Raw genomic sequence first — 27,324 nt, forward strand, 5'->3', positions numbered from 1 at the left:
CTCTCCCACTGGAAGAAAAAAAAGTGGGGCTAACTCTTGCTCAACGCGTGCTAGAGCGCAAAATCAAACCCTGGAGAGACGCATCGCCCTTTTGGTCTTCCCTCTAAGCTGAGTTAGTGTGAGCTAGCTCACAGTTTTACAGCCTCTAGCTCACAGTTTTACAGGCTCCAGCTCACACCTTTTTGCCTCAGCTCAGGAAGAAAGCCTCCAGAGCAAACTCATGGATGCAGGAGCCCAATCGCTCGCTCACAGCTTTGATGCCAGGAGCTCACAAAGTGGAATTTTTGCTCACAAGACTCCACAGCTTAGAGGGAGCATTGCCCCTAACCCCCCTCCCCACGGCTTCTAGGCCTAGCCCCCCTCACAAGTTCTCCTCAGAAAGAGGCTGAGGGGAAATGTATTTCCTGCGCCTTCTCAGGGGCGGAAGGATCCACGCCCTCTTCTGCAGCAGCGGCGGCACCACGAGAAGCGCGCGCGAGAGAGAAAAGAGCGCGGCGTCGGCGGCGCGCGGCACCCTCCTCAATCTTCCCGCTCTTGGTGGAGAAAGAGTCCCCGCCTTCGTATCCTTGCGCGGGGCCGGGGAGGAGGAGGAGGGAGTCGCTGCTCCTGCCGCCGCCGCCGCTTCTCCGCGAGGGAGGGGAGAGGCGGCCATTTTGTCCGGCGCTGCCGTGGGTGTTCCTGCTGCTCCTCCTGTGCTGAGGCGGCCGAGCGAGGAGGAGGAGGAGGAGGGGCGGAAGAAGGAACCGGAGGGTGAAGAAGAAGCCGGGAGGGCGGGAAGCCGGCGGCGGGGGAGCCGCGGAGGTCCAGCTCCCTCCTTCCCTGCCCGGCCGCTGAGAGGCGATGGCGGATATTGACAAGCTCAACATCGACAGCATCATCCAACGGCTGCTGGAGGGTGAGGGGCGGCCGGGGGGGTGGGGAGGCAGCAGGCCGGATCCACCACAGCATAGCCCACTCTGAATGCACACGCACGCACATGCACAATTTTGGGCTGCCGGCCCCCCCCCGAAGCCTTTTTTTTTTTACAACGGGGATGGATTGTTAATTTATTTTTTAATTTTTTTGGGGGGGTGCACTTGGGAGCCCCCCCCCCAAAGGACCTTTATGGGGCGAAGGAAGACTTTCCAAGAAGGGGGGAGGCGGGGAGAGAGAAAAGCGCATTGGGGAGTCTCTCCGTCGATGCGCCTGTCGTGTAACCTCGTCCCCATATATGGGGCTTTTTTGGAAGAGGAGAGCGAATAGCGTGATGCTGGCGGGCATCCTAGGCTCCCTTTATTATTATTTTTTGGGGGGTGGGGTCATCGGAGAGCATGAAAGGTCAGAGTGGGGTGGGGAGTGAGGTTTGGGGGTGTTTCCCCCCCTCCTTCTGGATCGGTGGGGGGCAGTGTTCCCTCCAAGCTGAGTTTAGTGTGAGCCGGCTCACGGTTTTTTTAGCCTCCGGCTCGCAGATTTTTGCCTTGGCTCAGGAAGGAGGGCTCCAGAGCAAAACTGATTCATGCAGGAGCCCGATCGCTCCCTCAAAACGGTAATGCCGGTAGCCCACAAAGTAGAATGCTGGCTCACGAGACCCCACAGCTTAGAGGGAGCATTGGGTTGGGGTGTGTGTGTGTGCAAACTAGCGGGTGGGCTTGGGCACCCCCCCTCTATAGGGGGGGGGGTGGCTTGGGTGTGGGATTCCTGGGTGGAGGGTCCCCGATCGGCTGTGCCGTGGGGTGATTGAGGCTGTGGATCGGATGCAGAAGCTGTGGGCTTCTCTGCTGGGCCCCCAAGGAAGGAGGGGAGGGAGTGTGAAGTTGTGATCTTTGATTTTGTTTATTGTATTATGTTAATGTTTCGTTAAAAAAAACAAAACCGAGACCCTTTGTGGGAACGGCGGGCTGGAATTGAACTAAATAAATAAATATACATTATTTCAAGTAGGATTTGGGGTTTGGTGTCTTCGGGGAATAAAAGTGTCCCCATGGGTGTTGTGCATTTGAGGGTAATTTTAAGCAGGGAAAGTCGGTCCATTGGCAAGGGATTCGTTTAGCACACTACCTTTTGCTGGTACAAGAAGGGGGAGAGCTAAGGTGGTTTCAGCAGAAGGGTTCCTATGAAGGGGAAGAGTGTGTGGGAAGGGACGGGGGGGGACATAAGGAAGGCCCCCCCTCTATCTGCATGGTTAGTAATAAAATGTCTCCCAATCTGGGAGGTTTCAGTTCTCATCTTCCTCATCATCCTGGCTTTGACTTTTATTTTGGGTATGGGGGGGAGAGGGCGGGAAAAGCCCCCCCCCCAAGTGTCCACATCCAAGATGGAGGGTCCGGAGGTGCTTTGTTCGTAACTCCGAATGATCTTTCTGATGCCTTCCTTGTGTTTGTATATAGTATATATTTCCTTTTCTTGGACTGGACAGGGGAATCCTAGACTATACGTGCATGCACTAATGCATTCTGCCGGGGGTTTTTTTGTTTTTTTTTTGTAGTAAGAATACAAGAGGCATGGAAAGTTTTAAGTCGGTTCTCTTGAATTATTTTGTCCTTTTTCCTGCAAAGTCTTTCTCTAGAAGGAGAAATAAGCTTGCTGGTTAGTGTCCCCCCTGGTTCTGTATGATTTACTAGCCTGGGGGATCATGAGGGTGTGAAAATGTCATTCCCCTCCTGTGCCTGTCTGTTCTGGCCATTATCTTTAAAACAAAAAACAGGCTCCAGTTCCTCAGGCTGGGTGAATCCTGCTTTCAAACAGATTATGGATTGGTGTCACACTTGGATTCAATCTGAATACTCTGAAAACGTGACATTAGGTTGACCATGATATTTATTAGGTAGCATCGGTGTCCTCTCAGTTTGAATATTTTTGCCCGTCTTGGTGATTGGGTATTGGGTCCAATATATCATATTCCAGATTTTTTTTCCCCTCCTGTTTTTTGTTGCAGGAGACTGGCTTTAGGTTAATCTTGGTTGGGGTGTAGTGTTGTGAAGCAGCTGATGACAAATTCTTCTTGCAAGCAAGATCACATTTATCTGGAGACTGTACTCATCAAGCTTTATCTGAGTCCATCTAGGACTTACAGTTGAAGAGAATCAGTCAGGGAATTAACTTTTTTCCCCCTTAGTGCAAAGCAATCTACAACAGTGTTTGAGCTTAAATATAAGACACATTCTTTTGCTTTATTCACTCTCATCTCCTTTCCCGCTTTTTGTAAGCTATTCTTCTAAAGCCCCTTTCTTTGGGCTTGCTGATAAAAGGAATAGGGATGGCGGCAGATGGGATTTGTGAATTCAGGATTGGCTAAAGCAGCACAAAAATGCTTCCCAGTGTTCTGGTGTTAGGCCTTTTCTTACCTATTTAATAGATAGTTGAGACAGATACTTTGTCATCTGTCTCCATTGCCTTAATGTGCTTAAATTTCAGATGCCAGCAACATGGAATCAGTGTAGATTGATTTTTAGTGGCTTTTAATGTTAAATTTCGTGATAAATGGGTCTCGACTTTGCTGTGCAAGCGTAACTTCAGGAGACAAATGTCACATGTTCTAACACTTTCTGGAGACAATAGAAATTCTATGAGATTTTGATACCATGCTTGTCTTGGAATCTAAAATGATGGATTGAAGGGTCTTTATAAAAGAGAATTCACTTGAACTTGATTCTCTGTACTTGGAAGTATTACACCTACTTTTGCAAAAAGCATTAATTCCACTTTGAAGTCTTCCATATATGTAAGGATTCAGGTGGCCACAGAGATGAATGATGTAAAGCACATCTCTCCATTTAGTTGCTTTGTGTCGTGGACAGTTTTATTTCTCAGTTGTGCATCCATGCCTTGCTCTTCCCTGAAGAGCTTCAGCTGGCTTCCCTGTGGCTCCCAGTTGGTCTCTCTTGCAAGGCAACTGCACATCAGCCAGTTTACTGCTGACGATGAGGCTGTCGCTGATGAGAACTGTGTAATTGCTCAAAGCTTACAAAAGCACTAAAAACGAGGGCTGAAAATTCACGTCGCTGACAAGACTTTGAAAATAAGCCAAAATCTCCAAGGAACTGCCAGACTTGGAAAATAACAGAATTAAGTCTTCAGTAAGACTACTTAGCGTACAAAGTAATTTTTCCACTGTAAAGAAGCGGGGGTCTGCTTTGTGTGATGACGGGCCCAAGGACATTAGTTCATTCATGGCAGTATTGGTGTGTGTAGGTCTCTCAGATTCAAGTCTAGTCCCTGTTACAAGATGCGGTGTTGCGTGGTCAGTTGAGTATCCAACAGCTAGCACTGCCAATCACTGTTTTGTGAGTCTTGTGAATTCCAGCTAATGCTTGTTCAGCCCAAGTTGAATGGATGCTCGTGCTGGACATTTCCTTTGTCAGTAGAGATGGCAACAACCTTTAGTCGCATCTCCACATGACACTTCACCTCAAGTCTGCAGTCCACAGGACCTCAAGTCTGCACTCCACAGGGCTTGCTGCCTTTCCACATGTACTTGCTGCCTTTCCCTCCTTAAACTTTAGTTGATACTGTTGTGGCTTGAATTTTCTTCAATTTTTTTCCAGGCTTAAAGAAAATAATCTAATTGTGGATTGTAAACAGCAATTTGCCTTGTTCCTTATGTCAGGTAATGATTGGTTCTAGGCAAATAGGTAGAGAAGCTTTGTGAAGTCAGCTCTTTTCTGTAGGATCACAGATAATGACCACAACTCCCTGTGGGCGGGCAGGCTACTCATTTTGTGTGGATTTAGCTGCCAGGCTCTCCTCAAACCTCAGGTTCTGAAGCAAGGAACTCTGGGATAAAACTAGGTCACCCCAGTAGTTACTCTTAAACTTGCAAGACCAGGAAAAGTCTGGTGGTAAATGTTAACTAAAGCTATTTATAACAGCAAGATTATGAAGTTGGTGGATTGTGGGTTCCCCATTTTGCTGTTGCCTAGGTGCATCCAGAGGTGCTGCGATGGCTCAGAGGTTAAGATGCTGAGCTGCAGACTGGAAGATTGGTAGCTCAGCAGTTCAAGACCTGAGTGCCACGTGATGGAGTGACCTCCCGCCTCTGGCCCCAGGTACTGCTAACCTAGCAATCCAAAAGCAAGAAATTGCAAGTAGATAAATAGGTACCACTTTGATGGGAAGGCGTTCCATGCGCCTTGGCGTTTAGTCATGCTGGCCACATGACCACGGAAACTTCTTCGGACAGTGCTGGCTCTTCGGCTTGGAAACGGAGATGAGCACCGCCCCCTAGAGTCGGATTCGACTAGCTTTCGAGCAAGGGAAACCTTTTTTAGGTGCATCCAAGGATAGTTCTTCCTGCAGAAGGGTTTTGATTAATAAGATCTGAAGAAAAATGTATATACCCAAATATTACCTGTCCACAGACATCTCTTCTAGCCGCGGTTTTATATGCTTTGAGGAGAAATCTGAAGCTATGTTGTAACTTGTACTGCCTATTCGGAAAGCTGAAAGGTTTTTAAAGTTTCTCCAAAAATTAGAGAAAGTATCTTGGTCAGTGTTTGCTACCTGTAACATGCTGTATTTCACCTTGACACTGTAGCCTCTGATTCTCTAGGTCTTCCTGTTTTTAAAACTTTACGTTTATTTGAAGCTTAGCTATTAACTAAACTGAACTAGATCACAGTGCTAGTGAGGTATGAGAATGAACCTGAGTGCACAAAAGTAACTTGTCTTGATTGGTCAGATATTTACTAATATACTCTGAAGCATCTCTGAAAAAACTGATGTCTTTGGGTTCTGGAGAGAGCTTTTTCAGGGGAAAACAGCACTGTGCTGATCGCACTACAGTGACGTCTTTCAGGTTTTCTTAATCTGCTTTACAAGGTCAGCGAAACTTGATTTTGTAAAAATTAGCCTGGGTACTAACACAGATAGATGCTGATGTCGCGCAAGGGATTATATCTATAAAATCCACTTTTTGCACACGCACCAGTTCCAGCTCCACTTTCATTCTCTCTGCTTGTTTACCATTTCTTCCTGGGTGCCATTTTGTCATAATCCAAAATTCTTTCTTTTTTAGATGTCTGCACATATGCAAACATTAGTCTTAGCTTTTTTGGGGGGGGGGACTCTCCCTCTAATCAGATTTTTATGCACACTTCAGTGTTCTGCTTGCATTTGCAGGACTGTTGATCCAATGAAGCTGATGGGCAGTAGGTTTGGAATGGACAAAAGGAAATACTACTTTACAAAGCGAGCGATTAAAATGTGGAATTCACTGCCAGAGGATGTAGTGATGGCCACAGGAATGAACAGCTTTAAAAGGGGAGTCAATAGATTAATGGATGAAAAGTCTAACAATGTCTGTTAGCTGTGGTGACTGAGGGGAACCTCCACATTCAAAGGCACTAATCCTCTGAATCCCAGAGCCAGGAGACAGCATCAGGGTATGGCCTTGGCCTCTATGCCCTGTTGTTGGCTCTCCAGTGGAACAGGTTGGTCACTGTGTGAGACGGGATGCTGGACTAGATGGACCACTGCTCTGATCCAGCAGGGCTTTTCTTACATTCTTATGATTGTAGCCAGAGCTGGACCTGTTTTAAAGATTTTTAAAATCCATATGGGAACCATCCCTTGCATATTAGATGTAAGCCAAGTATTAAATAATGCATTTATAGATGCTTTACTTGTCTGACTTCCCTGTAGAAAATTGTATTTCTCACAAGCACTTGTGTCTCTTTAGTCACATTCGTAAGTGGTTGTAAGTCCTAACAATGACCTTTGAAGTGGGAGAAGGTATATGTATACATGACTTTGGCTGCGGTCACACGTAACAGAAGCCACACAAGTAAGACGGAAAACAGCCGGAGTTTCCGGGCGCGATCTCACCAGCACATCTGGGAAGCGTAGCACTCCCGTGGCTCAACCGAGGCTTCCAGCCGAAACTGCGTGGCAAAAAACTAGTACCTTGAAGGTACTAGTTTCCGGAAACTGCGGGGCAAGGGCGGGCGTCTGATCGCGTTTCCAGTGGCATCCGGCGCCCGCCCATGTCCCCTTGCAAATAAGGTGGGGGTTTTTTGTCCAAGTCTCTGTGGATGCGCATGCGCACCCAACGGAGCATGCGCATTTGTCATGTAAACAAAAATAACAAACAGTTTGCCGCGGCGCGCGCTTCTTCGTTGTGCGCCGGCTTGTCCTGTGATTGGCACCTCTCCCTTGCCATGGAACCTCCACGGTACCTCCACAGGACCTCCACAGGAGGTCTGATCACGTAACTGCGCAGTAGTTTGCCCCAGGGCAAACAGCCACGCTTCTCCTCTGCAGTTTCCTGCCCTTGTGACCGGGGCCGAAGTTATATACATATATCAGTCATGTTATACAGAGTACTTACAGTTTCCTACGAGTGTGTATGGAATGCATAGTGATCCACTTAACAGTACTGGTATGTATGAGAAGGCTGCACTAATAAAAAATTACTTGCTTATGTATGGTAGTTCCCCAGATCACTTCCTGCTCCATATATATATTTACGCACTACATACTGCATTTCTGCCAGTGCATTCAAGGCATTTTGTAGTAAGACGAGAGGAAAATCAGCATATCCAGGTTTCAGCTCTTGCCTCATGGTTATAGAGTGTTCAGGTGGAATGGCCAGTGCAGGTTTCGGTTCTAGGAGCCAAAGGCGGTCCCAGCCAAGCCAGTAGAGGGGAATCTTGCCGTTTTTACTTCCTCCTGATGCAGCAATGTGACCTGATTCAGTCACTCCTTGTTTGCAGATGTTGGGTCAGCAGAGGTGCAGGACAGAGCTCTCTCTGCCATGGCGCCCACCTATTAGAACTTTCTATCGTGAGATATCTGTCTGGGTGCCTCCCTCTACAGTTTCTGCCAGCAAGAAAAAGCATTTCTGAATCTCATCCCCCAGTCTTCAATGTATGAAGTTTAAAGTTCTACATTTTTCCGATCTTACTGTTCCTATGTTAACGCTCATTTAAGTTTTAGTTATTTTAATCTACTTTTCATATTTGTAAATGGCTTTGAATTTTTCATTGAAAAGCCTCTAGTAAGTAAGCAATTTAAAACAATACAGCCATTGCTAATTAGACCTGTATATTTCAGGACACTCTCAATAGCTGAGGTCTTGTTAGCACACGCTCCTCTTTTCCCCTTCCTGAGTAAAAACAGATTTTGCTGACATCTTAAGTTTCTACGTGAAAGAGGCAAAGGGTGAGTGAGGCTGATTTGCGCTGGATCCTAAGCGAGGTTTGGCATGCCAGAACAGCTGTATGTCTTGGTTGGGCCACAGACAAATCTTACGTTAATACTGAAGGAACAATCTGAAAGAGGTTTGTAAACATACTGTCTGGATATATACCTCGATTTGATTTATGAGATCCAAGTTCTGGCTTGAAACTCTTGACAGATACTTGCAAGTATCAGCTAGCAAAATAACACTCAGGTACTCAGTTTGTGCATTGGAGGTATATTCAACTGTGCTATCAATATCCGCAATATGTCTTCACTTTGTTGCCTGACTGGAACTATTAACGCGAGCCTATGGAATAGTAAATATCAAAGCTTAATGGCAGGATCCAGCCCTGCAGTTATTTTTAGATTAAATCTGCAAAGCAGCTGGCTTTTGAAATCAAGAAAACAAACTAGTGGTTAATGTAAATATCAAGATTCCCTGGTCTTGGTGTTTAAAGGCAACCGCCTAAGTTGGAGGGAGATCTGGGAAACTTTAAAAAAAAATTGCCAGGAGCCTAAGAGAAATCGGGCTAGTATAAATTCAACAGAATCTAGTGATGAGGTTCTTTAGGAAAATGTCTTTGAATGTTTCCCGAAAAAACCAAAACTGGCATGTCAGGGATATGGTTCAGCGTGGCCCACTATTTTTCTGTCTTCAGGGAGCATTTTTATAGGGGACTCACATGAACATGCAAGTGCCACATGCCCAAAGTAGTATATTCTGCAGCAGTGCTACCAATTGATTCTGGTGAGTGTATAAGCTGGCTGAAATGCCTGTGATTACTTAGCGGTGATAATTTAATGCGTATTATGTTGTGCTCATTTCCTTTCATTAGGTTGACTTGTAGGTTCTCTGAATTTGCTCCCTTCAGATGGGATTCATTGTTACAGGACACTCTTCTCACTCTGCATCCATCAGAGTTACAGGCCTCTATCAATCTGCACACTGTCTGTCTTGTGCTTGGTCTGGGTCACTGGTCCGGGAGGCGGCTTTCTTGGCTCCTGGCTGCCCAGACCTTGCTGCTAGTGTAGAAGAGGGGAGTGAGAGCTGAAACCATGGTTGATGCTTTTGTTCAGCACTGTTTGTGAATAAAGTCTTGCCTTCCAGCTTTTTAATTGCCCTTTAAAATATTAGTACAGTGCCTCATGTCTAATAACTGGTAAAAGGCTTAATCTGTTTCTTGTCTGCAGTGGCTGTAAATGTGGCCGTGTGCTTCTGTTAATTGTTTAAAAGCAAAGGTTAAATAACTTAATTTTGTGCTATTGACTTTTGTAATGTAATCTTCTTGGATCATGTTCTATAAACTTCTCCATTGCTGCTAGGCACTTGGCATTTCAGATTATTTGCTTGTGGCTTAGGTAAATTGGGGAAAATTGTTCTGTGGAGGACTAGCTTCATGCACAGTTGCACGACAGTGATGGGGAAATAAGCTTCTATGGTTTATGCTTCATTACATGTGCTAAGCACTTTAGCTGAACCCTCTGTCTTGTTGTACTGGTAACATCTTCAACGATGTTATCACTATTGACAGTAAAGAATAATTGACACATGGACTGCCCAGGCCATAACCTCTGCCCTGTGGCTTATCTGCTGGTAATTCCCAACACACTCCTGATACTGATACTGAACTTCAAAGAAAATCTTCTTTAAAAATACAACCCTTGAGCCTTTCAGAGGTGCCAACAGAGGTGCTTTCTGCTTGCCGTATGACATCAGTGCACAGGGATAGCTAGACTGAAAACGCCAGTAGCACATGTTGCTTCCTGTACAACATGCTTAGATGTATTGGGGAAAGGGTTGTAGAAGCTTAAAAACACCAGGCAGCGGACATGGCTGATGGAGCTTCCTGGCCTACAGGATTAACTGATATGTAGCTTTACATCAAATCCAAGAAATTAAAGGCATGCTTTACTGCAGGCTTGGTTTGAAAGCCGCAAGGCTTCCAGGGTTCTTCTGGCTTTGGTTTTAGGGTCTGAAGATGCAAACAGAACTCCCTTCACGGCACCATTTGCTGTTTCTGAGCATTTGTGTGGACTACTTAATTAGTGTATGCTTGGCTACTTATTTAATTTTTATTCAAATGTGTACCCCGCCCTCCCAGCCCACGGCCGGCTTACATAAAATCCACAGAAACAAATAATACAATAAAACATTTAAAACAGTATTTAAAAGATTACAATTCCATAATAAGTGCTAGTTTTGCTATTATAAAGTTTGTGATGGCTACCATCGACTCTCTTCCCATGGCTGGCACAGATCTTCTATAGGTGTCTTTCAGGTGTCCCTCCGACGGCTGGCACAGTTGTTAGTATAGGTTAGAACCGTATGCATTGTGGAATCATATCTGGAACCATATACATAGAAGAAGAGGAGGAGGAGATTGGATTTATAACCCTTGCTCTTCAATACCCAAAGGAGTCTCAGAGCGGCTTACAAACTCCTTCCCCTCCCCACAACAGACACCCTGTCAGGTAGGTGGGGTTGAGAGAGCTCTGACAGAAACTGCTCTTTTTCAAGGACAGCTCTTATCAGAACTATGGCTTGCCCAAGGTCACCCAGCAGGGGCAAGTGGAGGAGTGGGGAATCAAACCCGGTTCTCCCAGATTAGAGTCTGCGCACTTGACCACTACACCAAACTGGCTCTCAGCTGGCGGGGGGGGGGGGGGGGGGGGAGCTGTCCAAAGACTTAGCTCAGGAGGAGGCCATAACAGCATATTGCTGTGTTTTAGCCTGACATACCTGCCTCTTTGAGAAACTCTAGTCTCTGGCAGTCTTCCATCTTGCCAGCCCACCACGGGGAGCAGGGTCTTGCGTCCCTGCAATCTCCATTTGGGGTAAAGAGCCTAAAAATAAATGCTGACTTCTTCAGGCAGTGGGATTGGAATAAACTGAGGTGCCCAGAGGGTATCACGGCTTGCTGGGAAACTGGCACCATTGTTAGAATGTGTTGGGATAGCGCTGTGCTCAAAATGGCAATTCTTGCGTCTGCATCCCAGCACGTATCCTGCAAGCATAAAATACATCGTGTGCTGGCACAGCCTGTCCCGAGTGCTTGTTTTATGGATCAGCAGATTTTCAGGATTGATCCACGATTGTGACAAGCAGCGGCTTTCTGGTTACCTGACTATTAGTCTCCCCTGTTTGAGTTCTGATTCCTCCCCGTTTGAGTTCTGATTCAGTACTCTGTTGCCCGGGCTATTCTAATTTCCATGGCACTTTGCTCTTACCGTACTCTGAGAGCCGAGATATTTTTAGATTTGGCCCTTTATGAACTGTAATTACCACACCGGTGGTAGCGATTCTAAATCTGCCTCCTCTGGTGTACGAAAAACTTGAGTTAAATTCACAGGTGAGCTGTATAAGTTCAGAGGCTGATGGGAGGGGTTCCTTGGTAGTCCTGTTTCGACAGTATGGGTAATAACAATAAGTACCGATACTTGAGTGGTAAATTCATCTCAATATGACTGAGCAGATGGTATCTGTAATACATGGTTTTTTAAGGCTTTTCAGTGTTGCTGAAACCTAGCAAATGTGGCAGAGTAATGTTGTAGTTCTGTGGTCTTCAACCTGTGAGTCAGAAGCCTCAGGCGGGTCAAAGGGCCCTACTTGCTTGGCTGTGAGCCGTTATATAGCAGCCCCCCCTCCACCTTTTGAAAGGATCTGCTGCTAGGGCATATGTATAGAGAGCAAAAGTGCTATGCATCCTGCATCTCTCTTTGTATGCACGCAGAGAGGAACAGCCATCGGTTGGGGCAAGGTCATATGGTATAGAGAATCATTCCACGGGTCTGATCTTTGGCTTGTTCTTTACTGTGGTATACGATGTTGTGTTTGGCTTATGTTTCCTGTCCCTAGTTCTTCTTGTCTCCTGTCAACACCATAGACTTGGCACAGAGGAAGTCATAACTCTGGCTTCCCTTCTTCTGGTCATGTGACTTCATTCACTTTTTTGCACCTCAGTGTTTAGTGCGGCCTGGGTTTGGATAAAGCTAAAGACCGACTAGTGTACGTGTCAATAACCCATCTTTGTAACTGAGATATTTGCTGGTAAGGTATATTACAGATAGATGGGATTCTAGTGCTAAAAAGCTTCCTGTTTTAAGGTGTTCTAAGTCACCTGCCATGCCCTTCCATCATTTCTAAATTCAAATGTCGGGCATGCATAACCATAAATATTCTGTTATATATGTGTTATGGTTTTGAAACTCAGCATTTTGGTCATTGGTTTTTAAATAGATGCTTTTTTTCTTTTCACAGTGAGAGGATCGAAACCAGGCAAAAATGTCCAACTTCAAGAGAATGAAATAAGGGGATTGTGCTTGAAATCTCGAGAGATTTTCCTGAGTCAGCCCATTCTTTTAGAACTCGAAGCACCCCTTAAAATATGTGGTAAGCGTTGAGCCTGGCTGCCTACAACTTTGTTTTTCAGTGAATTGATAATGACTTGGGCACAACTTCTTGGGTGGTGGCTTCAGCTGACGCATCTCCCCCATGTAGACTGTCCAAACACCCTGCCAGTCTGCTTTGTGGAAGTCCTTGCGTGAGGACGAAGCTGGATCTACAATATGATGTAGAAAGGAGGTGTTGGAAGTAAGAGGGCTTCCCAGCAAGGGAGACGCCTAGACTCAGGGCAGTCTTAATTATGACTTTGGGGTTTGGCATGGTAGAAAGCAGAGCAAATGGAGGCGAAAAATAACCTGATAGGCGGCAGGTTTCCAAACAACAGATTGAAAGGATGGTGTTTGTGGAACAGTGACATGGGTCGTATGGTTGCCCTAATACAGTGATGCTCTGTATTCTTGGTGCTTGGGGGGGGGGGGCAACAGCGGGAGGGCTTCTGGTGTCCTGGCCCTGCTGCTGGACCTCCTGATGGCACCTGGTATTTTTGGCCACTGTGTGACCCAGAGTGTTGGACTGGATGGGCCATTGGCCTGATCCAACATTGGCTTCCCTTATGTTCTTATAAGAGGGAATTGGATGAACATATGGAGCAGAGGACCATCAGTGGCTATTAGCCGCAAGGTATAGAGAGCAACTCTCAGTCTGGGGCAAGAGATGCTCTGTCTTCTTGGTGCTTGGGGGGGGGGGGCAAGAGTGGGAGGGCTTCTAGTGTCCTGGCCCCACTGCTGGACCTCCTGATGGCGCCTGGTATTTTTTGGCCACTGTGTGACACAGAGTGTGGGACAAGATGGGCCATTGGCCTGATCCACCATTAACTTCTCTTATGTTCTTAATCTGAGTTCTCCAACAGTGGTGGTCACCATTGCCTTTGTTCCACCACAAGATATTTTACTGTCCTAAATTCACCATTCTGAAACTGGTAAAATGAGAGGCAGCGCCCTTTTCGCAAAAGAAGGTGGTGTCCAGTACAAAAGATTGAAGTCGCTTCTGGGAAGGAACAGGCGGGTAATACGCCTGACCCAGAACTGTGAGTGAAATCTCCGCTTGAAGCCAACTTTGCTTTTAGGATTTGATTTGTTGCCTTACTGGCTTGACAGGCCGCAAATAATAATCCCGATGTCTTGTGTCCTGGAGAAGTCTCTGGCACAGTTTGCCAGAAAAGGTGTCTTGCAAAAAGATCCACTAAACAAAATGAAAAATGCTTATAGGAGATTTGCTTACATTAATTTTCTGAAAACTGCTGTTTCTTTTATTTTACAAATCAAGTATACAAGAACCTGTATCTTGCTTAAATGAGGGAGACACATAAATACCTTTCCTTCTCCCCCCCCCCCCCCAGGTGACATCCACGGACAATACTATGACTTACTTCGACTCTTTGAATATGGAGGCTTCCCACCAGAAAGCAACTATCTCTTCCTCGGTGACTATGTCGATCGAGGGAAGCAGTCTTTAGAAACCATTTGCCTCTTACTGGCTTACAAGATAAAATATCCAGAAAATTTTTTCCTCCTTAGAGGGAACCATGAATGTGCCAGCATTAATAGAATTTATGGATTCTACGATGAATGTGAGTACTTCTGGGGTGTTGTGGGGCCCGGGAAAGGTTGATTAATTACAAACTGTGCGCTCAGCTTGCTACAGAACAATTTTCAGGCCTCCAGCTTTGGAATTAACGAAGTATTAAATGGTCATTCTGAATCCCATATCTGAAGAGTTTCTTAGCTGGTTTTGGGAGGTGAAGGTAGCATCCCTGTTCTTCCCACAGACTCTTTGGTGCATTCAGTGGCTTAATCCCTTCAGTCCCCATCTAGTTGCTTCTCCAACAGGCTCTGCTGATGTATCGACCTCCTATTTCTAAAGGGTTCCGTTTCTGTTTTGCAAATGCAAAGCTGAGCTCTTCCTTCCTTCCTTTGCGTGGCAGTTGCACATGACGAGATGTGTCATGGCTTGGGGCAGTGTGCGATCTCTCTACTTCCTGTTGCTTCACTTGTCTGAATTGGCTGCTGATCAGTTCCTGGCCGTGTGTCATTAGGAGACACAAATCTCTGACTTCAAAATTTATTTGTTTCAGTTTTTGGTAAGAGTCTAAGCCAAGTATTCTGTGTTTGCTGTGACAGAAGGCTGGTGCTGCTTGCTTATAGTTCATGAAAAGCACAGTTAAGTCTACTGGCTTAAAAACTCACTCGTCACATACTGTCGGCTAATTTCAGGTTTCATATTTGGGTCAGGGGATTCACTGTTTTCCACAGCATTAAGAGTTCCAATCCAGCATTTTACTTTCTGCAGATATTTTTAGGACTGATCTCTAGGAACACTGGCGTGGGGGGAAATTCTGGGGGATTAGCTATGTTAAGTCTTTAAAGTACTCCCAAGACCCCTGCTTAGGTTTGCTGCAACCTAATAAGTTTTTATTTAGGAGAGCTTTCATCAGATGCGTATGTTGGGTCCTCATGAGTCAGACACACGTATGAGGTTATGAAGAGAAGTTGTTAACAGCTGGGTCCAAAGGGCTATGAGTTGCGAGGAGTACAAGGTGGGATATAATGTGGTTTAAAACTCAAATGTACTGAAGAAAAGTGCAGAGACCATTCAGAACAGCAGTAATTGGTGACGACACAATTTCTCTACACCTTTGCTAACCCCCTGAAAAATGCTTTTGTACCGGATTGCATTGCCTGTTGTGGCAGTATCAAGCGGCTTCCGGAGGTCTCAGGCCAGTGAAATTGCTAGCAAAGACCTTCCTAAGTGGAATCCAGCACAAGCCTTAATGTGGAGTACGTGATTAAACCGCCAGCAAGCTACAGTCCTGACCTGGGTAGCCTGTTCTCATCAGATCACGGGAGCTAAGCGGGGTCAGCCCTCGTTAGTACTTGGATGGGAGACCAGCAGGGAAGTCCAGGGCCGCAGGCGATGGCCAACCACCCCCTGAACATCTCACACCTTGAAACCCCATGGAGGCCACTGTAAGTTGGCTGCAAATAGACGGGACTTTACACACCCAAGCTGCAGCACCTTCCTTTTTGCAGCTATACTGTATAGAGATGGCTGTAGTTGATTTTGTGTGTCATTTCTGAATGGCTCTTATGACTCTTATGGGATTCTGTTTAGTTTCCTAAAGAAGTACGGTAACTGATATCCTGCAAAAACAAAACAAAAACCTCAGTAAGAGGCTGTGCAGCATTTGACTTCTCTTGTGTTGTTGTCTCACCCTCCCATACTTGGTTAAGTTTGTGGTGGAGTCAACTTGAATTTGTTGGTGGCTGCTCATGCTTTCTTACACATGAATGGCTTGCTAAATTGGGAAGGAGCGCTGCGAGGAACGTAAGAGCCCTCCTGGCCTCTTTGGCATTGCTTCAAAAAGTGGCCAGCAAAATGCCCGCAACAGCCCTCTCATTGGTCCCAGCACATGGTATTTAGAGGTGTACTGCCTCTGAATATGGAGGTTCCATTTAGCTGTCTTGGCTGGTAACCATTGGAAGACATGTCCTTTGTGATTTAAAAAACAACAACAACAACTGTTTAAGCTAGTGGCTACCTTGTGGCAGCGAATTGTGTGAATTTGTGCTACTTTTTAATCTGTTCTGAATCTCTGGCTAATGTCATTGGTATAGCACGACTTGCGGCATTATATGAGGGAGACAGTTTTCCCCTCTGAGGCTGTGGCTGCCCTCTGGAAAAAGTTATCAATTTCTGGATTGAGATAATAAGAAGCTGTGCTCTGTATATAATCTAATTGTTGTGGTCTGTGTGGACTAAGAAGGGGGTTGCTCGGCCAAAGGGGAATTCCCCGTTAGCTTCCAAGTTCCCTCCCCAGATGGGACTGTGTGCCGCATCTCTAGAGAGGAGGTGGACCATGAGGCACCTGGTCTCATTCCGTTTGGGGTTCAAGCTAGTAGGCCACGTTTGTTTGTTTGTTTGTTTTTCACATTTGTATCCCGCCCTCCGGGCGGCTAACAGGGGCAGGGTAATTAACCGTAATTCATCTCCCCCTCTAAGGTAATGCCTAAGCTACACCTAGGAGCAAGGTATGTTTCTGTTTCTTCCTTCCCGCCCTGAGATTACTTGTTCCCGTTTTCCTGTGCTGATGTTTAACTCACATTGCGACATGTCTTCCTAGGTAAAAGAAGATATAATATAAAGCTGTGGAAAACCTTTACTGACTGCTTTAACTGCCTGCCGATTGCAGCCATTGTGGATGAGAAAATCTTTTGCTGTCATGGAGGTAAGTGGGTTGTACAGTCCTGAAGCGAAAACAGCTTATGCCTTCGCACAAACACTGCCTTCTCCAGCGGTTTCTCCACGCCGCAGTCTGCTTGGAGGCTCACAAGAACAGTGGGAGGAAGCTGGGAGTCAACGTGTCTAATCCAGAGCTATCACTTCCCTCCTTCCTTTCCCCCCTCCCCCCTTGGGGTGATGAATGGAGTGGGAGTTCTGGCCACGGATTTCCCACCTCAGACTGCTTCTGCGCAGCTGCGGTAGCAGTGCTTCACAAAGGGTGCATTAATTGGGGCCCAGGCTTCCCTCCCGAAGGCCTGGCACGGGCTCTTCCTTGCAGTGGCTAGAAGTAGCGTTGTTTCCTCGCATGACCGGAGATGCTGCCATATACAGATTCCCTGCACATGGAAAGCTAGCATGGCAGGAGGAAGGGTAGACTGGAACTCCCTTCCCTGATGTGTTAGTTGTCAATTAGCAGGGAAGCATTTCTCTATAGCGCAGTATTCATTTCCTTAGGTCACCACCTACAGTACGGCCTGGTACAGGCCAGAGACAAATTTACCCTTTGGTGAGACCGAGAGCCTCTGTTGATAGTATTTAATTTGGTAGCTCTCTAAATCCCCACGGAAATCAGATGGTGGAAACTGGTAATCTGTGTCTTGCTTGTAATAATTACAGGTTATCTGGGCGGCTCCCAGTACAGCTTGGTAAATACCTACGTACTTGGGTTCTAGCAACCTAGCATCTCCTGACCCATTTTGAATTTTAATATTTGGTCTTGCCATTCCTAGACTATAATCTACGCAACTGTAATGTTCTGATTTGGGCACAACATCCAGCTTTATGTGCCGGAGGCGCTGAGTGGGAGGGTGCAGTGGAGGAAAACAAAGTAGTATTGCCTTACAGAGGGTAAAGGTCACGACTCTCTAATCTGAGCCCAGATAGATGTCGTACTTCTGAGCATCTAGACCAGGAATGGCCGAATCTGCTTAACGTAAGAGCCACAGAATAAACGCCAGATGTTTGAGAGCCACATGCCATGAACAAATATTACACGTTTTTATTGAAAAATATGCAGATTTGCTTTTTATTAACATTTAATGAGACTGCCAAAATAATAACAAAAGGGGTAAAAATAGATATTGATAATTATATTTATTTGTCCAATGATATTGGGGGGGGGGCTTTGAGAACGCATTTAAAGCTAAAGTGGCTTTCTTTCTCTGCTCCCCCCTGCCCCAAGCCTACCCAGGGAAGGGAACCACTGGCTGGGGAAAGGAAGACCGATCGGGGAGAGTAGGGAGGCCTGCCTCCCCTTCGCTTGCCCAGCCGCCCTGCCGGGAGCCGCACAATATGTGTGAAAGAGCCACATGTGGCTCCCGAGCCACAGTTTGGCCACCCCTGATCTAGACCTTAAGAACATAAGAGAAGCCAAATGTTGGGTCAGGCCAATGGCCCATCCAGTCCAACACTCTGTGTCACACAGTGGCCAATAATACCAGGGGCCATCAGGAGGTCCAGCAGTGGGGCCAGGACACCAGAAGCCCTCCCACTGTTGCCCCTTCCCCGGGGCACCAAGAATACAGAGCATCCCTTGCCCCAGACCGAGAGTTCCCATCTATACCTTGTGGCTCATAGCCACTGATGTATCTCAGCTCCTTATGTTTATCTAATTCCCTCTTATAAGAAAATAAGAGAAGCCAGTGTTGGATCAGGCCAGTGGCCCATCCAGTCCGTGTCACACAGTGGCCAATAATACCAGGTGCCTTCAGGAGGTCCAGCAGTGGGGCCAGGACACCAGAAGCCCTCCCACTGTTGCCCCTTCCCCGGGGCACCAAGAATACAGAGCATCCCTTGCCCCAGACTGAGAGTTCCTATCTATACCTTGTGGCTAAGAGCCACTGATGGACCTCTGCTCCATATTGAGAACATAAGGGAACCTAGTGTTGGATCAGGCCAATGGCCCACCCAATCCAACCCTCTGTGTGTCACACAGGGGCCAAAACCACCAGGGGCTATCAGGAGGTCCAGCAGCGGGTCCTGGATGGTGACTGAGCAGCTCTGATTAAAAGCTTGCTCTGGAGATGCAGGACAAAAAGGGTTAATGTGAGCCTCGGTGACCTTCTGAAGCTCCCAGCCCTCAGAGCTACTGAGAAAGGGTCAGTAGAAAAAGGGCAAGAGTCCAGGAGCACCTTAAAGACTAAACAGTTTGTGGCAAGGTAGGTGTCAAGGTTTCTCTCCCTCACCCCAGTCCAGGGATGGGGAGAGAAACCAAGCATTCAGGAACAATTAAACAAACGCCTGGAGAATGTCTGTACACTCTCCAGGCTTTATCGGTAGTCTGCCACCAGGATCTCTCTTTAACCTTTAACCAGTCCCGCGCAAAGCTCAGAAGCAGAGATCCCAAACTCCTCCTTGCTTTCTAGGACTGACCCACTTTACAGGGCTGCAAACAATTAAGTACCACAGTGGTAGCCTCCTTAGGCACCAAGGATACAGAGCATCCCTTGCCCCAGCCTGAGAGTTCCTATCTCTACTTTGTGGCTCATAGCCACTGATGGACCTCTGCTCCGTATTAAGAACGTAAGAGAGGCCAGTGTTGGATCAGGCCAGTGGCCCCTCCAGTCCAACACTCTGTGTCACACAGTGGCCAAAAATACCAGGGGCCCTCAGGAGGTCCAGCAGCGGGTCCTGGATGGTGACTGAGCAGCTCTGATGAAAAGCTTGCTCTGGAGATGGGAGGACAAAAGGGGTTAATGTGAGCCTCGGCGGCCTTCTGAAGCTCCCAGCCCTCAGAGCTACTGAGAAAGGGTCAGTAGAAAAAGGGCAGGAATCCAGGAGGACCTTAAAGACCAAACAATTTGCGGCAAGGTAGGAGCTTTCCTGAGTCACTGCTCACTTCTTCAGATGAGGAAAGGGTCAAAACGGGTAAGGACTTCCCTGTGCTGGGCTCAGCTTTGCAGGATGGATGAATCCTGTACCCATCTGAAGCCGTGGAGGGAGCTAGCCCACAAGCTTCTGCTTACCCAGGCATCACTGTGCTGATCTCATATGGCACGTCAGTTGTCTGACACCCACTTCTCAAAATTCTACAAAGGCTGCTCCCACCTAGTTGTAAGAAGAGCCCCGGTGGAGCAGACAAAGGGGTGAATTAGTCGAGGATCCTGTGTCCAGTGGTGGGTGGAGCAGACAAAGGGGTGAATTAGTCGAGGATCCTGTGTCCAGTGGTGGGTGGAGCAGACAAAGGGGTGAATTAGTCGAGGATCCTGTGTCCAGTGGTGGGTGGAGCAGACAAAGGGGTGAATTAGTCGAGGATCCTGTGTCCAGCGGTGGGCCTCTGTAAGCTGCTTGTTTGTATCTCTACTGTGGCATTACTGCCTCCGGACATGGAAGTCTGATATGGCTGACAGGTGTTGATAGATCTGCCCTTCACGGGTGAATAACCCTTTTCAAAGCCAGCTACACTAGTGGCCATTGCCATGACGTGTAGCAGTGTGTGTGTGATACGTTCCTTGCACTCTGTGTACGGTAAGAAATGTCCTACCTGGAAACTGCTCCTGAACACCTTACTCGGGTGACCCTGGGTTCTGGTAGTGGGGTGAGCACGGCCTCTCCCTCCATGCCAGGCATAACCCGCTGTCATGTCCCTTTCCACTTTTTGCTGAACTGCAAGTCCTGAACTCAGACTCCTTAATTTCTCCTAGGGAAGGTGCTCCAACCACATTATTTGTCTAGTATATTAGATCAGCTTAGATTTTGCTTCTGTGATCTGCTCTAGAGTTTATTTTCCTCATTTGGGCTGCCGAACGTTGAACTGCAGACCGGAAGGTCGGTAGTTCAGCCGTTCGAGACCCGAGTGCCGCATGATGGAAGGAACTCCCGTCTCTGGTCCCAGCTTCTGCCAGCCTAGCAGTTCGAAAACAAGAAATTGCAAGTAGATAAATAGGTACCGGTTCGGTGGGAAGGTAACAGCGTTCTGTGCGCCTCTGCCACATGACCATGGAAATGTCTTTGGACAGCGCTGGCTCTTTGGCTTGGAATCGGAGATGAGCACCACATCCCTAGAGTCGGATTCGACTGGCTTTCGAGCAAGGGAAACCTTTACCTACCTTTACTTACTGTGGAAAGGGCCGTGGTGCCTCAGAGGTTAAGATGCTGAGCTACAGACAGGAAGGTCTGTAGTTTGGCAGTTCGAGACCTGAGTGCCGCGTGACGGAGTGAGCTCCCATCTCTGGCCCCAGCTCCTGCCAACTCAGCAGTTCGAAAGCAAGAAATTGCAAGTAGATGAATAGGTACTGCTTCGGTGGGTAGGTAACAGCATTCCATGTGCCTCGGCATCTAGTCATGCTGGCCACATGACCACAGAGAAGTCTTGGGACAGTGCTGGCCCTTCGGCTTGGAAACGGAGATGAGCACTGCCCCCTAGAGTCGGATTTGACTAGCTTTCAAGCAAGGGAGACCTTTGCCTTTTCCCTTACTGTGGAAAGTCTTGCATTTTCGATTTGCTTGGATTCTGCTCACCAGCCACACCAGCATCCTCTCGAGCTGGCTCGGATCACTGCTGATCAGTGGCACGTGTTTTCTGATCTTCCCTAATTGGGGTTTTTATTTAATCTCAAGGTTTCCCGACAAAGTTTGACCCTGCCTGCCCCTCTCAGCTTGGGTTTTAGGCAACCTCATTTTAAGTGATCTCACTTTTGAGAGACTTCCTCTGTGGAAATTAAATGTGATCATTTTGGACTTCCTGGACAGCTTTCCACTTACGTACACGTTGACTTTCATAGTCATGAGCTCCTTACTCCAGGCAGAGCCAGTTTGTCAGTGTTTGCATCTCCATCCTGTCAGGCCTTGAGCTCCACTCAACATTCGATCACAGACTGCCTCCCTCCTGGTTAGCGCTGTGATAAATTTGCTTGCCATGGATGTTCTAGGCCAGGGGTGTCGAATTCATTTGTTATGAGGGCCGGATCTGGCATAAATGAGACCTCGTTAGGCCAGGCCAGGTGTGTCATAAAAGGTAATGCCAGGGAGATATAAACTTTATAAAGGACACAAACACAAAGGGTTGTGGTTTTTTTACTTAAAATAAAAGCATGCTTAAAACATTAGCTCTGTAAGCTGCAAACCTACTTTTGATTTATCGACATTCACCACAGAAATCTCATGCTCAAGAGTTCTGAGTCTCGGACCCAGGTTAAAACATGAAATGGCCGAGCGGTTAAGAGAGTCTGGTGAAGCAAGCTGTGATGCAGCAGCAGCAGCAGAACTGGAAGCAGGAGATGGCCAGTTCCACTGCAGGCCTGATGGAAGCCTTCCAGGGGCCTGATCTGGCCCCCGGGCCGCATGTTTGACACCCCTGGTCTGGGCAAATGGCTACTTACAAGCCTGAGCTAAATGTGCCAGTTTACTGAAGCATCCTGCTGACTCCGGAGAACCTTGTATCTCCGTGCTGTGCTGTCTCAAGTGGAAGAGCACAGAGGACCCTGCCGACGAGTGGCAGGTGCTGCCTTGCAAAAGAGGCACGTGTTGACTCTTGTGTCCGGGCTTGTGCCAGCGTCCGTAGGTGCAGGGGCTGCAGAGGTCCATGAATAACAGCATGCAGCGAGGGAAGCCAGTTTTGTTGGGGCTGTGCACATCCTGCTGAGGCTCAGAATTTGGTGGCACGACAGTCTGATCTCCCTCAGTTGGGATAGCTGATTCTTCCTTCCTAAAGGAAGCGTAAACGAGGCTGCTAGTCAGCACGAACCCTTCCGAGTTTCCACGCTGCTGCAAAATACCATGCTGTTTGTTGCCAACAAAATGCCAACTGGGTCCCTTTTAACCCCCCCCCCCCAGGCTTATCACCAGATCTCCAATCAATGGAGCAGATTCGACGAATTATGCGCCCCACCGATGTGCCGGACCAGGGCCTCCTTTGCGATCTGCTGTGGTCTGACCCCGACAAGGATGTCTTGGGATGGGGAGAAAACGACCGAGGCGTCTCTTTCACATTTGGTGCCGAAGTGGTTGCAAAATTCCTTCACAAACATGATCTGGATCTCATATGTAGAGCTCACCAGGTAGGCAACGTCTGGAGGACTGGCCCTGTAGAGGGTGTTCCCAGAGTGGAATCCCCGTAGTTCGCTTGGGTTGGAACACCTGGTTGGCTTTAATCACTTCAGCATATGTCCTTGTGCCCTTGATACCGTGGATTGTGAATGAATTGGCCGTTGGCAGCTAGAAGAGGTGGGTGGCTGGCTGGCATAAGGGTGGGGCCAGGAGGCCTGGGTTCCAAGGCTTGCTCGGCCACAGACCTTGCTGTGTGGTCCAGAAAGCGGTTGTCAGGGCTTTGCTCTAGTAGTGTGTTCACTGCCTCATGTGCGTGTCACTCCTATAAGCTGCCTGAAGCTAGGAGCTGGTTTGGTGAAAGCCATACGATAAGTATTACTGGTGAGCTTTGAACCATAGTCCTGAACAGTGTTCCCTCTAAGCTGAGTTAGTGTGAGCCAGCTCACAGAGTTTTAGCCTCCAGCTTACAGAGTTTTGTCTCAGCTCAGGAAGGAGGGCTCCAGAGCAAACTAATTTATGCCATAGCCAGATCACCTACTCACAGCTTTAATGCCAGGAGCTCACAAAGTAGAATTTTTGCTCACAAGACTCCACAGCTTAGAGGGAGCATTGGTCCTGACACGGTGGCATTTCTTCTGAACCCAGCCGGGGCCGAAACTGAAGGAGGCTTGTAAAGCCGAGATGATGGCCACTGGCCGTCGCTTCCTGTTCTCTTCATTTTGTCCCCCCCCCCAAAGAAAACCCTAACCAAACTCTTTTTGCTTTAAAGGTGGTTGAAGATGGGTACGAGTTCTTTGCAAAAAGGCAACTGGTGACTCTGTTTTCTGCCCCCAATTACTGTGGGGAGTTTGACAATGCAGGCGCCATGATGAGTGTGGACGAGACTCTGATGTGCTCCTTTCAGGTACGGGATGGCTGGGGTGGGGGCGGGGGCACCTCGCTGCTTGCTGCTCTTCAGGGCCGGCTGCCGGTTGGCTCAGCTCTTCGGAAACGTTTTATTTACTTCACTTAACACCTCTCGTTTCTGCTCAATGGGGGGCCCCAAAGCCGCTTACCTCACTCTCCTCCCCTCCACTTTTATCCTGAGTGTGCATGACTCTTCCAAGGTCACCCAGCCCTCTTTGCCACGGAGTAGAGCAGTTTTAATCTCCTCACCTTGAATTGCCTCAAGAGAGGAGACATCAAATGTCACCAGCTGTGGGAAGGAAGCTGGAAAGATCCATCAAGATTCGGGGCAGTGTTCCCTCCAAGCTGAGTTAGTGTGAGCTAGGTCACAGGTTTTTAGCCTCCGGCTCACACATTTTTGTCTTCGCTCAGGGCGGACGGCTCCAGAGCAGACTAATTAATGCAGCAGCCCAATCGCTCACTCACAACTTTATTGCCAGTAGCTCACAGAGTAGATTTTTTGCTCACAAGACTCCGCAGCTTAGAGGGAGCGTTGATTCAGGGTGCTGCTGTTGATCTTTTGAAGCCCTGAAAGGGGTGGGTGCAGAATATGTCTCAGGTCAGGGTATGCATTAAGGACCATCTGGTGGGGTCCCGCTCCTGCTGTCTCTCCACTGCTGCGAGGTTGACTTCCTTTACAGGTGGAGCCTTTGTCACCAAGGGCACCTTGATTGTGGCGTGCTCTTCCCAAGGACACCTGTGTAGCTCCTTCCCTGTTAGCCTTTCAGAAGCCAGATAAGACCTTCCTATTCTCTTACTCCTTTGGGATAGTTCTGATTCCCCCCCCCCACTGCTTTGATCTTCTAAAAACCTGTCTTCGGTTTTGGGCGTTCAGTTGTGGGCCGCTGCGTTGGCATCCAGGTGATGCCTGACTTAAATGCAGCCTGGAGCGGACACCCCGGGCTCAGATACTGGCTTGCACGTGGGACTCTCTCTTTAGCACCGTTCAAAGGGTCAAGCGGACGTCAAGACAAATATTATCAAAAATATATTTTTATTTATGGAGTACGCAGTAGGCAAGACAAATATTATCAAAAATATATTTTTATTTATGGAGTACGCAGTAGTAAAGATTAAAAGATTAAAAGATTAAAAACAAGTGACCTGAAGACCAGACTTCAGAGGACATCAACAAAGCCAAATACAACCATTACATAAATGTACCGGAGACTTTATATATATAAAAAAAACTATGGCTGATGAAATTCCCAAAACAGTGACTTCTTTACCAACGCAGAGACAACAAAAAATCAATGTATGGAATTGCAAGCGACTACAAAGAGGGAATATAGACAGCTATTCTTAGAAGAGAATTTTTACGCTTATGAAGGGAATAGATACAGAGTTAAGACTTTAAAACTTAGGAGGAGGAATCAGAAAATCAAGAAAAAGTTGATAACTACAAAAATCCTGGGGGAAACACGAGGGAGCTCCCTCTATTTTAGGTTTATCCAGGGGTCATTTCCTCCAGGAGCGCACAGGAGTGGAGCTCCGGCAGTAAAGAGCCCAGGGGGCGGGCACATGCAACTAGCCCCACCCCCTGCTCCCAGCAGCCCTCAGTCAGAGCAAGAAGCAGCCAGGTAAGCTGCAGAGCTCCCCCCCAGTCCAAAACAGTCCAGTGGCACCTTTAAGACCATGTTTTATTCAGGTACAAGCTCTCCTCTGCGAGGACAGAATTCTGCAGGTTCCCCCTAGCAATCCAAAACAGTCCAGTGGAGCCTGAGTGGTGGGTGTTGCCTTCTGACACACTTCCAATGATGTCAGGAGTCATGGCATATGCAAATAAGTTATGCTAATGAGCTCCTGCACTTCTTTTTCTACAAAATGACCTCTGGGTTTATCTCATTTACATATTGAGGGAGCCCCAGATATTCTCGAGGGAGTAAAACCCTAATATACTTGTACTTAGAATAGAGTGTCATACACTGTATAATATAATTCAAAACTTAGTAGCATACTTAGGGAAACTTTGTATTAGTGGAAACTAAGAAACTGTATATTATATTTGCAAGCTATATAAACAATTTATGGTGGGGAAACGAGATGGATTTGACGACTGTATGAGGTGCTGTAGTGGAGAGGAGATTGATGTACACCGCTGTACATGTTTGTTTTTGGAACAATAAAAATGTGATTAAAAACAAACAAACATGAGTTTGAAATAAGCTGTAGTCATTTTACATACATAGTTGATTATTTCACATATATAGTTGATGAATATGTCAAATGACCAATAGGACCTTACACGTTTCGGCCTGTAGCACTATATTGTAAGTCTTGCTGTCACGCACATCCAGAGACTTAGGAAATTTATGACCAGATTATTATATCATTGAAGATTTTGTTATACGTGTGCAGTTACCATGAGAAGTTACCCATGGCCTATTCCATAAACTTTCAGCATATGAGAAAGCAACACCTGCCTTCAATTTATATATATATTTGCTCCTGGATGTGTTTTTTATCATGGTATTATTGACCACCAAGGAAAGGCCCTGGAGGCCAAAATGCATATGGTCCTATTGGTCAGTTGATAGAGTCATCAGCTATGTATGCGAAATCATCGACTCTGTGTGTAAAATGACTGAAGCTCATTTCAAGCTCATGTTGATGTCCTTTGAAGTCATATCTTTAGACTGCTTGTTTTTAATCTTTGCTACTGTGTACACCATAAATGGGGGCCATGGTGGCTCAAGTGGTTAAGACGCTGAACTGCAGACCAGAAGGTCGGTAGTTCAGCAGTTCGAGACCTGAGTGCCGCAAGACAGAATGAGCTCCCGTCTCTGGCCCCAGCTTCTGCCAACCTAGCAGTCCAAAAGCAAGAAATTGCAAGTAGATAAAGAGGTACTGGTTCGGTGGGAAGGGAACAGCGTTCCGTGCGCCTCGGCGTCTAGTCATGTCGGCCACATGACCACGGAAACGTCTTCGGACAGCGCTGGCTCTTCGGCTTGGAAATGGAGATGAGCACCGCATCCCTAGAGCCAGATTCGACTGGCTTTTGAGCAAGGGAAACCTTGACCTTTACCTTATACCATAAATAAATATAGATTTTTGATCATATTTATCTTTAAGTTAGCTTGACCCTTCGAAGAGTGCTGGTATATTTTAGGGTTGAGTTTGTCTTCCCCCCTTTTTTTCTCCTCAGTCTGTCTCTTTAGCCATGCTTGCTAAATAAAAGTGTCTTTTTTTGTTTATTTTAATCGTTCCAGATCTTGAAGCCTGCCGAGAAGAAGAAGCCGAATGCTAGCCGGCCTGTAACGCCACCCAGGGGTATGATCACAAAACAAGCAAAGAAATAATTATCTTGGCACTGCCTAGTTGGGACTTGTATTATAGTATATAATCTCCATTTTTTTAAAAAAAATATGGTAACCTGTATCGGTCAGCTTGCTAAGACTAGATTAAAGTGTTTTGTGTTTTTTGTTTTATTTTTTTCATTTTTGATGGATGGCATTTGCTGGTTGTAACAGCAAATGAGACTTTCTCCCTTTTCAAGAAGAGTTTTAAGAATTCTGTATTCCTTTGGAGAGAGCCCCCACCCCTTCCCATCCACC

The 27,324-nt window shown here is 47.0% G+C and overlaps 1 protein-coding gene across 1 annotated transcript; it reads left to right on the plus strand.

Annotated features, from left to right (window-relative positions):
* The first annotated feature begins 600 nt into the window (after positions 1–600).
* PPP1CC (protein phosphatase 1, catalytic subunit, gamma isozyme) lies at positions 601–27,324 on the plus strand. The gene is made up of 7 exons (XM_015413221.1): positions 601–895; positions 12,416–12,547; positions 13,899–14,129; positions 16,680–16,784; positions 22,613–22,836; positions 23,595–23,729; positions 26,980–27,324. Exons 1-7 carry the CDS (start codon positions 841–843, stop codon positions 27,067–27,069), a joined length of 972 nt encoding a protein of 323 aa, XP_015268707.1. The 5' UTR covers positions 601–840; the 3' UTR covers positions 27,070–27,324.

Source organism: Gekko japonicus, unplaced genomic scaffold (assembly GCF_001447785.1).
Source record: "Gekko japonicus isolate JY-2015 unplaced genomic scaffold, Gekko_japonicus_V1.1 scaffold10, whole genome shotgun sequence".
NCBI lineage: Eukaryota > Metazoa > Chordata > Lepidosauria > Squamata > Gekkonidae > Gekko > Gekko japonicus.